Raw genomic sequence first — 12,409 nt, forward strand, 5'->3', positions numbered from 1 at the left:
AAAGTTGAAGTTCATTACTGTCTGAGTTGACTCCGAGCTTGTGTGTGTGTGTGTGTACCACCCTTCGACCACAAATCCAATTTACCTTTTATGGTTGATTTAGTTGACTTGAAGCAAAATATGTGCATTTCAAGCTCTCCTCCTACCTTTTAACAGAAAATCAATGCCCCCGTCCAATTTCTAAGCAGGAAGTGTAAATGTGGCTTGTAAATTAAGTGGAAAAATTGTGGCGTCTGTTGCCGACAGTGAATGCATCAAGATGTATGAGAGCGGCTGTGGCCTTCATTAGCCTGCCAATGTGTGACAGACGTGCGCGAGAGGCGCGGCTGAGCAGAAGCAAACCAGGTTGCGTCTGACGGACAGCAACGGTAAGGGCTCTCTCGGAGACACACAAACACAGGCACGTTTATTGACAGTGACCTTTGACGTGAAGGTGGGAGCCAGTGACATTTACGCCAGTGGGTTTATTAAGGTGGAGCACGGGGGAAAGGCAGCGGAAGGAGAGACCAGAGTAAGGGGGATCTAAAGGGAACATGACAAGGCCGGAGGCTATTTAGGGTTAAAACTGGTCAGGAGGGAATTCGGATGGACCAGCGCAGGTGCTTGTGTAGCGCTGGGGAAGCACCACCGGTGCCGGTTCAGGGAAATACTATGGGATTTTAAAAATTTTTTTTGGTATGAATTATTGAAGCATGTTGATGCTACAAAGGAAGTTCATTGGTTGCCTATAAAACATTAGGAATGTTTATGATCAATTAATAGAAAACATTCATGCTATGGATGATTAATGTAAGTGCCTCACGATGTATGAAGAAGAATGTTTCCTGAAAGACGTGAGCTCTACTTCTCAAAGCTGGCATGTTCTTCTTCAGACTTTGAAGCTAGTTGAAAATGAATCAACGGCGCCTCTGCTGTTTGGAGAAAAGTAGTGCGCTCCATTTTGCCTCCCGTTGCTTCAAGGAAACAATTGAATCTTTTGGATACCATTGTTCTGTTCAATCTCTACTCTATAACAAGCTGATTCTGACCCATTCTTTCACCTTCTTATTCTGTCCGGATCAACAATGAAAAAACGCTGATGTGGTCAAAATAGTCAACTGCCTCCAGCTGTTTAAAACTTGAGAGACAAGAGAGAGAGAGAGAGAGAGAGAGAGAGAGAGAGAGAGAGAGAGAGAGAGGCAGAGGATGAAAACAAAGACATGTCAGCATCTTTTAACAGGCCTGAAATCTTTGTCACATTTTAGGATAAACTTCTTGAGGCGGAAGCAGGGCATTGCCCGACATATCGCTGAGGAAGGCCCTGGCGAGATGAGAAGCGCGGAAGGGCTTTATAGTAACACGAACAAATGGGTCGACAGGTGCCTTAAATAAGACAGCATCTCTGTTTAGACGCCGTCTCCGCAAATCCATTCAGATCCTTTCTCGCAGGTAAAGTGTCTATTAGACGGCTGCTTATTAGCCACATGGAGGGCATTAGGAAAGCCGGGCATAGCTGCACCAAGTCCCCGCTAAACTGCCTCCAGTGGGCCGGGGTGGATTACGGTCTGATGAATTGGACGGCGAGGAGGCAGGGCTGAGCACAAGGGAGCGTTCGGGGGAGAGGAAGTGGGAGACGGGGGTAGTGGGGGGACTAAATATCAGCAATAGCTCCGAGTGTTTGAAATGAAATCATTCCGACCATCACTCAATAAACGGCTCAGTGGCTTTTTTGCATAAAACATACATGAAATAATTACTGTCGATGGGTCTTAATTTAGAGGGTGTTAAGCAGCTTGTCGACATCTGGTAGAGAGCCGAGGAGGGTCATTCAAAATTTATCCAACTAAATTAAGGCGAGTAGTGTGTGCGTGTTTGTTCGGAATCGAGAGAGAGTGGGGCAAAGGCACATTTGCGAATTGACACGACAAGAGAAGCAACACAACGAGGCGCGGGGCGAGGTTCGCCGCATGTACCGTGGGTGGTTTAGTGCTTGCAGGGGGATCCTTGGAGCTGTCAAGGGTGGGTAGTGGGCTGAGGGGGGTGCTAGTGAATATGCAAAGGACCAGTATATTAAATCAAACTGCCAAACTGTCAATTCCAGGCCTGCATTACTCGTGCATGAAAATGGCACCGCTGAAAGGTATCAAGACTTTGGCGGCCCCCTTATCCCAGGGCTTCTCTGGCACCGCTTCAACATTGTACACAGAGACTTCTAATTTTGCATGCAAATTTCAGTCAATAAGCTCCGAGCGAGCCGTCCCAGGACACTTGACGGGATCTGACAGTGGTTCACCCCGCCGCCCGCCTCCTCTCACGGTCTCGCTATCATTCCTGCTTGTATTCCTCTTTGGCTCCTGAATTACCAACCAGACAGGAGGATGAAATTCAATCACCCATTTGCTTATGTTTTGCATATACGCGCGTTGTCCCCTCGATGCTCTGTGGCCCGCCAGCCCACTCGAAACACCTAAAAATAATGAGGTTGGACGCTGCGAGTAGGTGCGCGTGCATCATTACCTCGCTACGCTCATGTCCTCCCACTCGTCCTTCGAGGGACTGGGGCTGCGGCCTTGCCAGCTGATGGCTTGATTGGGGATGACGGTCGGGTGGCTGCGCTGGCGTAACGAACCCGTGAGCCTAATTGTTTTCAACTTTGGCTTGCCGCTAACGTTGCCAGCGATCCCGCTCGGCCGCACCGGTCCCGCCGCACGTTTCCTGTAGAAGTCCCTGGCCGCCCTGAGAATGCCAAACTCCTGCCTCAGCTTCAGGAGCCGCCGATGGAGCTCAGCGGACTCTTTGTGAGAGGCGGCCAGCCGGGATTGGAGAGCCGCGACCTCGCCGCGATGCCGCTCCCCCTGAGCCGAGGCCAGGGCCAGGGCTTGTGCTTGGGCTGTCTGTAGGCGGACAGCTTCCTGGGTTTGCAGATGATCCAGCGAGGCTTGAAGTCCGCGGCAGTCGCGGGCCAGGCCTTCGTTGGCCTGGAGGAGCTGCTGTTTCTCTTCCCTCAGAAGCTCCGTCTCACCCTCCAGGGACACCATCCTCCGCTCCAGCTGCTCAATCTAGGGGAATCAAGGATTTGAAGCTTCAGTGATATAACTGACTATTGCATATCAGGCATTTTACTGCAAGTATAAATGGTCAAAGTCCCTTCGATAATTTAACTGCAATTGAAAAACAACAGAGGTCGAACTACTGCTTTGCAATGATGTCACAAACGTAATTGAATCCCTTGAGATTTCAGCTCAATGAGCATCGAAGGATTAACTCGACAAGCATTTTTGGCTGTGCATTTTGTGAGTCCAACACAAAAGTGTACCGGTGATGGAAAAGAGGGCAAACCTGCTGGTGACCTCGTCGTGGCCATAGTGGTACTTTAATTTGCCTTGGGAACATGTGAAGTGGATGCATCTTGGAAAGTTGAAACAACACACCGGAAAACTACTCACAGAGAGGTTTGCATCAACTGTTACAGTGTGCTGGAAATCAGACGCAAGCTCCCAAGCTACAAAATTGGGATTGTGCCCCTGGGCATTGTTTTTCCCTTTTTACAATTGTGTTTCACTCTGACCACTGGTGAAGCTTGGTACCTTTCTACCTGAATTAAAACAGCCACCCACGGATGGAGACAATGCCACAAAAGGAAATGCAAGGTGACAAAGTTGCACTTGAATAATATGGCACTTCAAAGTTGAGCGAGGCTGTTTTATTTATTTTTTTTAAATGACTACCGGTAATTAAACCTAGTGCACTGCCGACTGAAAGAAAAACACATTTTTAGTTGACTTGAAGACACGATGAGCCACCGACTAAAATGTGACAGGAACAAAAAAAAAAAAAAATCTGTGCTCACATTCAAATCACGGCTGACAGATTAGAGGCTAATTTCCTCACTGCCATTGTGCTACAGTTACGATTCTGTCTATCTTCTTTTTTTTCCCCCTGCCGGTGACAAAGAACACTAAGTGATGGCATAGCGTCGTACCTTCATAAACGACTGTTCCAATCGCTTTGAGGAAACAGAGGGTCTTTTCGGAGAAGTGCTTTTGACCTGGCGCTCCTCTTCCACTTTGCAAAGCAGCTCTGAACAGGGGAACAAAGGTTCTTGTTGTGACACGGTGCGTCAAACGCAGGCGGCTCAGGCAATACGACAATAAGAAAGGGGCTGCATTAAATCAATTAGCACTGCTACTGGCCTAATTTCCTTCATCGGTACATTCATAAAGCACTCCCCCCCACCCCCTCTCCTGCCAGTCGAGTCGAAAGAATGAAGAATTTTCAGACACTTGGCTCCAGTCATCTTCATCTTACACAACAGAGGAGTGTTGATCTAATAGTCCACAAGGAAATGGGAAAACAATGTTGAAAAAGCACACAACATGCAACCTCTCTCACGGGATCATAAACAAATGCGAGAAGCACTTGAGTCTCTGGTGAACACTGTACAGCCCCGGGCCGTGCTGCTTTGTAGTCCACTAGGATTCCCCCAATGGACAGCTTATATGCACAGACTAACATATTGTTTTATCCAGGGAATCTCACTATCAACCGTGACAAATACACTATTCACTATAAATGAATAAAGCGAACACATACTCGTCAGGGTATAAAGTTAACCGCACTTCCGGGACGTCAACCTGTCCGGTGAGGAAGCGAGAGCGTGACGCATAAGGAGTGCACCCAGATGTTGTAAAGAGTGCATAAAGTCACATGATGAGTTTTCTTTCACAAATTCACAGAAGCTAGATCGGGATTTGAACGTTCTGATGAGATGAAAATGGATGTCGTAGTTAGCGTATAACATAAAATTACACGTTTTTATTACGACTAGTATGATTACTTCTACGAATAAAACTTTGGAATATTTATGAATGAAAGGTTATGTTCAGCAAAGGTGATTTTTTTTTTTCCCCATGAAAAAGTCAAGACAACGCATGGTAAAATCCGTATTGTCCAAGCTGTTAAACACAAACAATGAAAATATCTCAGAAACCAAATGTGCTAGGAAATAAATTAAAAAAAAAAAAAAAAACAACAACAACAAAAAAAATCAGCATCAAAAACAGGTCTTGGGACATATGAAGCCGTCTCTGGTTAATATTTGCTGTTGACTAGTGTTATCGTTGTCATTTGCAGAATATGGTCGTAATATTACATGACTCCATAATACTGGCAACGAGAGGCAATTAGCATTCGAGCACATGGATGCTATATCAGCTTTCAAGTCCTTTTTCCCGCTTTGGTTAAGTATGCTCTGTGTGTTCAGGATTTGGGTTTCCATTGACCGTTCATATGCCTTTTTATCCAGATTTTCAGCGACATGATTTATTGCCTTGACGTCTGCAGCCTGTGAGACACCAACGTGCATCCAGGCACGCGGCGGTCACAAACAACCGAAATGAATTATGAATTGAAAAGTATCAGTCTGTGATCTTATGTTCTACCTCATGTCGAGTAATATGTGTTTCCATGGCAAGTTTCTTAGCCGAGCAAACCAAGCAAATGGGTGAGTGATCCTCTTCTGGTTAAAAAAAAAAAAAAAAAAAAGACTACGTGACTAAAATAATTTGTTCTGACATGGACGCTTCAGGTCAGCTACCTGGGCACGGTCAAAGACAAAAAAGAAGGACAAAGTGAAATCGGCTGCGCGGAGCCCCTGCTCCCTCGTGTCGAATCGATGCTTTGTCCTGGGAAGTTTGTTACTTCGAATTATCTGGCTCTTTTGTCTTCCTGGCGTGTCACATCCAATCAAAAGGAGCAGCCGCGAGGACAGGAGCGCTGCTGTGTTCGTTGGGTATACACGACCGGCAGTGGGAGAAAACGATCCACCTCCAACGGATTGGGAGTTGTCACCTCCGCACCTCCTTGATGAGAAGACGCGGTGGCTCCCTAGTCACCCGCTGCGGGGAGGAGGTCCCGGCACCGGCGGCATACATTAGTGTCCCCTCCCATGTCTGCTCGTGGGCTACGGCACAAAGGCCCGCTCCCTTTCATGTGTTGCCTTTCGTTAGAGATAATCCTTGTGTGAACGCCTCAACCCCGCGGCTCTTTGATCAGGTCGCAGAGGTTTCGCGAGTGAACGTTGTAGTCACTCACAACTTATTTTCCAGCACTGTTGGGGCGGCCTCCTCATGACTTCTGACATGCGGCTTGCCAGTCAAACCGTTCATGATGTACGCACAAGTAATGAGGTGAATCATTTCAAAGGTTTTGATGGCAAACGTGCCAAACGTTATGGCGTCAGAGGTAGTTGTCACTAAACGTATTAGTTAAGAAGCTTTTCGTTTTCTTCTTTGTTCCAGTACACAGCGACACAGGGCTCCTCCGCGAGATCCCGTTTCATCGTTGGCGCCTATGCTATATCGCTTCGGCAAAGAGGTTTTTACAGAATACTTTGTGTGATGTCCTCGCATGTGGGAAAGCACACAAAAACAAAGAGCACATTCACAGGAGCTGCTGTTGGCCACAGCTCACGCCAAGTCACTCGCATGCGGACTCGTGGACGTCACACGCCGCCTCAGGCACATACAAGTATCCAACACAGACTCGACAATACGTGCAGGATTCTGTACTACACATATTTTTGTGTGTTAAAATAATTTAGAATGTCTTTCAAAAGTGTGTGTTTTTTCCCCCCCACTGTGTTAAGTTCAAATGTCCTTTAAAGCGCATGGAAGAGGTAAAAACCCGAAAATTTTTTTGTAATGTTATGATATTTCAGGCGATTTTACAATTTCAGTGAGAAAATTGTATTCTGTAACCTGGCAATTTCTTATTGGAAAAAAAATGGTTTTAAATGTACTTGGAATCTTCTTTTGCAAGCTTTTGGAGAATATACATGCAACAAAAGAAAGAGTTGAAACAAATTTTATTGTTTGGTCTTTTTGACCATCGTTAAATGTCATCAATATATTCTATTTTGGAGTAATTCAGTCATTCACTCAACATTCTTTTGTCCTATTATAGGCATGCACTTATAGTAACGATAATAAGCCACTCATAATAGTTACCTATCATATGATTTAAAATGTAAATACACATCTCCCTCCAGCGATTATTTGTCAGCGAAGATGTAAAATTAGAATGTCCTTTCCGAGAAGCTCAATACTTTCGCTTTCTGCCTCGAGTGTCAATAGCAAAGGACGCTCCATTTTAATTAGTGCCATCCTTTTAATGAAATGCTCGCACCTCAACCGCCAGACACCATCATTGGTGGGGAGGAAAATGAAAGCGATCCAGGACAGATTCGTTATTGAACTGCTTAATTAAAGCCATAGCGGTTGCGGTGGTCACCGACTGACAAAAGGCTGCAAACTGAATTAAAAGCGATGTGCTTTTTAAAACATCGGGAATGGTTCCTGCTGACAAGATGAACAGCATTTGATCTACCAATCAATTAGCAGTGGGGTTGATCAAGTCTTAATTGAGTTGTCCAATTAATTCCAATGCGAGTCGCCTCGTTAATTTGGCCCGCAAATTGGCATGGATAGGAGTCAAAAGTGCTGTCACATTTAAGATATAAACATTTTCGCTCAAGAAAAGCCATGAGCAATGTTACAATGCTGCAAGAAACGAAGAGAGTCGTAGAAAGTGAACAAATTCACGATTGTACAACTGATTTGTATAAATATGAAGAAAAATGTCTTCATATCATGCTTTAGTGACGCTTTAAAGATATGAACAGTCTTCCATAAAATACCAACAACGGCTGTCGCAAACTATTTTGGGGCGGGGGAATCGATTATCGGATTGATTATTTTGTCGATTACTCTGGGAATTTCTTTCCCAGCCCTAAGACCAACAACAAAGAAAATATCTTTTAGATGGCAAAATATTGTACGTACAAATCTTCAGCAGTGTAACAGTTTTACATTTGACAAACTATTTATACACTATTTAGTAGAAATAGTATTTAGTAGTGTGTGTGTGCATTGTGCCATGCATGTGTGCATATTACGTCGCTTCGACTTCTAAATTCAAATAACGTATGTTATCTTTTCTCACATTTTTGGACTCTCTGTAGTAGATTTAATGTGACAAACACTTTGATGAATGACAAGTTGCTTGTAATGGTCAAACTTCCAGAGGCCCGCCATGTTCACAAACATCAATTATTGATTTGATACACCGTGGTATCATCCAAAAATAGACCCAATGCTGCCCTCTGTAGGCTATTGTTATTTATTTTTACGTTCCCAGATTCATGCTCAATCCAGAGTTGGCCAAAACATTTCTCTGCCCAGTCCCATAAAAAAAAAACAAACAAACAAAAAAAAAAAAAAAAAACAAGTTGGTGCAGTACCCAGACTGACCTGTGGGTGGCAACAATGTGCCACAGGGCTTCCACACCACCAAAAATTGGAATATATATATATATATATATATATATATGACATCAATTGCCATCGTTAGGACTCCCGTTGGCGACATTTCATGTCAACGGCTCAAAACGTTTGAGGCCGCAGCTGCTTCCTGCCATTCTGTCGTCGTATCGTCACACAGCATAAACAAATGGGCTCGCTGATTGCCGAAGAAAACTTCTGAGCAATTAAGGTTTCGTCACATTCGTTAAAAAGAGATCCGAAAAAAAAAATGCATATTGATTCACCTTGGTGTTCTTCAGTGAGACACAGGTTGAGCTCCTTCACCGTGGCCCGATCCATCGCAGCCTGGACTCGCAGCATGTCCAGCTCCTCCTCCAAACCAGCCCTGCATTAATTGAAACCAAAAAGTGTCTTTTTTTTCCTATCACACCGCATAACAAGACCGGTTTTACATTTTCTACAAATATCCCATTACGGCCTTCATTTATGTCGTAACATTTGCCACTCGTTTCCTTCTGGAATCCCATGCTCCACTTTCACCTCCCCACAGAGAAGATGACATGAAGAAATTAATTGAAGCGTGTTTTATTTATTCACATGTAAATCAAAGTGACAAGTGAGATGAAACGCCAAGGTAGGAGGTCGCCGCGCGGTGTGTTTGCGTGCAACACAGCAGACAATCTGACTCGGAAAGTGTGCCCAATTACCACCCGGCAATTAGCTTGATTCCTGCTAAAGGCTAATTACGCGGAGCCATTCTGGAGACTTTGCGCTTTCAAGTTATTATTAGGACACCAAGTGAACGCCTTGCGAGGATACGCACGAGGCCCCCGCTGAGACGAGCACACCTGAAGAACACACACCTCCTATCCCTCCCCTTTGCTGTGGAGTGCAACGGCAGAAACAAGCTCCTGCTCGCAGAGTGGCATTCTACCGTCTGTTAACCTCATTTGCGAAAAAGAAAAAAAAAAGCTAATACGTGAGCCACTCCGTGGAGTTAAAAGAGGTCACTTGTGTGAGCGCGAACAATGGCAATCACAATGGCAATTAACTAACGAGACAACTTTCATTTTAAGGGAGATGTTTTTCCCTGCCAAATGTCAGGAAAATGACCTGGGGAAAAGTTACAGCCAGTGCACAGGGAAGGGAAATAATTAGCTTTTTAGCCCTCACAGTCCAGTAAACGCCTGGCCTAATGGCTGACCGCAGCTTAAATAAGTACACAAATGACTCTCCCCGAGGGGCGGGGGTGAGGAAGCAGATGGATACGTGTCGCTCCTTTATGGATTTTCCTCCATAAATGAACTCAAGTCGATGAGGCACCAGCGCTGCCTCCTGCGTCCTGCCTGTTAATGGGACAAACGAGCTGAAATATGCAGTAAGTAGAAGATGCCTGTCCCAGCTCGTGTTTCTCTTGTGCGCGCGTCAAGATGCCGGCGTTATCGACGCCAAAGCCAAAAATCACATGCAAAACATTCAATTTTGTTCAAGGGCCAGCGTGTTTTCGTGACAGGAGGAGAGGAGAGGATTGAATTGCAGATATTGGACGGTGTTGGCCGTGAGCCTCCGGTTTCAGTTCAAATCCGCAGCTCCAAACCAAGTGCATTCTTCCCCAGGAATCCTTTATTAGCATGCTGTGCAACTAATGGATCGAACATACGGCACATTGGGGAAAGCAATCCGATGATATCGCAGAAGCTACAAAGGCTACACTGAAAGCGCAGAAGGAAATCTAGTCAGTTTTTTACTTGATGTTTGATTATTGTAGACGTCCAGAGCGACCACAAAATTCCGCATGCAGTGCCCCCCCCCCCCCCCCCCCGCCAGGTGCAAACCGTACTTTGCATTGCTCTTACAGTAGAGGGGCTGGGTTGAGCAGTGGCAAATTTGCCAGGCACAGGTGCTTTACATTTTCATTGTCATCAACAAAGCCCTTTTTTTTTCTTCTTTCAAAATAATTTCCAATTTGAAACTAACTACTTTGACCCTGGGGTCCTCGCTTCAAATAGGCCTATCTACTTTTTATATCCTTCACATTCTTTCGTACAGATTGAAAGAGAGGAGAAAAAAAAAAAGCAGCCACACGAGAGCAGGAAGAGAACATCTTGCCTTGCTTTTTACAACCGAACCTGGGGAAGGTGAGCATTGCCACAACGGCGTGCGCGCGCGTAGTGTGCGAATCTGCTGTCTTGCCATGGACTTTGTTCAAGGCGGTCATTCGGCAGAATGGGGCACTTTTTTTTTTTTGCGAAATGAAATTAACCTGAAACCATTCAATTTGAGGAGAATGATGGACGATTTATTTGCACTGATTTTAAATGGTCATAGTGTGCGGTATGGTGATAGAGGCAATGGTTAACTTTTATATAGGGGTCGTAATTTGCGGCAGGGCTTAGCACCTATATGTCCACCAGTAGTGTACGTCACGGCGTGAACGGGCAGCGTATAAGGAATATTGGCTTACAGAGTTTGGAAACATAACATTACATTGTCAGCCCCTGAAAAAGTATAAAGAGTCACATTGGAGTACAAATTTTCACCCTATAAAAGGTACGTCAGTGCAGTTCGTACCTTGTGGGGTTGTGCTGGACTTTTACTGTACCGCAGAAGTCAACAACAACAGGAGGATTTGGATAGACTTTTGCAGAAAGCAAACAAAGCAACAGAGAGATGCAACTGGATCCTTGGCGATGTGGACGACACTTGTAAGTCTGTGTTTGGAGCTGCTCTTTTGGCCTCGGTTTTGAGAAAAAAAAATCTCTCTCTCTCTCTCTCATTGAGCGCGAGAACTTTAGCCTAGAGCAATACCCTCCATGTCATTTGATCTCAAGTCTACCTATGCTGCGCCGAGCACACGCCGCCCGTTTCGATCCACAAGGGTGCGCAACGCAGCTGCATCCTTGGCAGCCATTGTGCTCGCGCGCACGGAGCACTTGCTCGGAACACAAGAATTCACAAGGAATCAAGGGAAAGAAAGTGGAAGGACCTCTGGCATTTCTATTGTTGGAAAAAAAAAATCATCTTGTTTTGAGGGCTGTTGGGGATTACCCCCGTAGTCAAACTTGCGCTCGAGGGCTCCTTGTTCTTCGAAAGTCTCAAGTGGCTGAAATGGGGAGTGCATAGCCTGCCGCTGTATTTTAGTTGAAATTGTAAAGCCATTTTGACGATGCCTATAAAAGTCAAGAATTTTCTCTGATGTTTTTCCTGTCGAAACAGCACAGACGGGGATTTAAGGGACCAGGTCGATCTGGTCATCTCCAAGCTTCAGATGTCGTATCGTTGCCGTACGAGGAGCGGGACGCTATGCGGTGACACGTTAATCCCCTGACGCAATCATCGCGGCGCAGATAAGAATTTCACGAGTCATCATGCACCCCCGAATGTGACTGCGGGATACAGTGTGGCTCGCTGTTCTGTATAGAAGGCACAGTTCTGGATCTTCTCTTGTGACAATTTTGCAGGATCTCTCTGTGAAAGCGACTTCCATGTCTCAAAGTGCCATTGTTAGAATACATATACATCTTGGTGATATCTGCAGGTGTCCAACTAAAGCAAATCAAGATTGAAAAAAAAAATTGAATAGTTAAGCATCTTTCCAAAGAGCAAATTATTTTTCTGAATTTGATTCCATTGAAATAAGTGCATTATTTATGTTTTCATTTATTTTTTGCTTTGAGAGAGGCCAAGACTGGATGGCAGCACTAAAGCATGCATTATAATTACAAAATGCAAAGCAAATTATGCCCTCCCTCGCAAAAAATAAATTAAATAATAATTTCCCCAAATAATAAATGAAGGGGGGAAAATCCTGCGTCGTCTGACTTAACAACATGCATAAAACATTCTGTTTGTGCGAGCAAAATGTGTCCCTCCTCCAACTCTGCCTGGGGTCCAGTGGGTGGGGGCAAAAGAAACTCATTACTTGTATTACCTTTTAGCAAATCACGATGAAACGGGCAGAGAGATGAGGAACATGGTGGTAAACTTTATTAAACTTAATTAGAGTCAACGTCGCTCACTGGGGAGGTTCATGTCTGTAATGGTCACCGTGTAAAGAATCTCACACTGCTGCTGCAGCAGTGCAAATGATCTCAAAGCCCCCCCCCCCC

The 12,409-nt window shown here is 45.0% G+C and overlaps 1 protein-coding gene across 7 annotated transcripts in view; it reads right to left on the reverse strand.

The window, feature by feature from the left end:
• The window catches only part of cntln (centlein, centrosomal protein), an 89,824-nt gene that overhangs the window by 37,518 nt on the left and 39,897 nt on the right, over nucleotides 1-12,409 (reverse strand). For all 7 annotated transcript variants that reach the window (XR_002167307.1, XR_002167306.1, XR_002167305.1 and 4 more), the window contains 3 exons: nucleotides 8,585-8,685; nucleotides 3,962-4,059; nucleotides 2,497-3,038 (listed from right to left, as the gene is read on the reverse strand). Coding sequence is in view for 3 of the 7 variants with exons in the window: in XM_019862427.1 (XP_019717986.1) it covers nucleotides 2,497-3,038; nucleotides 3,962-4,059; nucleotides 8,585-8,685 (741 nt within the window). In the remaining 4 variants the exon portion in view is untranslated. The remainder of the gene's footprint in view (nucleotides 1-2,496; nucleotides 3,039-3,961; nucleotides 4,060-8,584; nucleotides 8,686-12,409) is intronic.

This window comes from Hippocampus comes, unplaced genomic scaffold, assembly GCF_001891065.2.
Source record: "Hippocampus comes isolate QL1 unplaced genomic scaffold, H_comes_QL1_v1.1 scaffold7, whole genome shotgun sequence".
Classification (NCBI taxonomy): domain Eukaryota; kingdom Metazoa; phylum Chordata; class Actinopteri; order Syngnathiformes; family Syngnathidae; genus Hippocampus; species Hippocampus comes.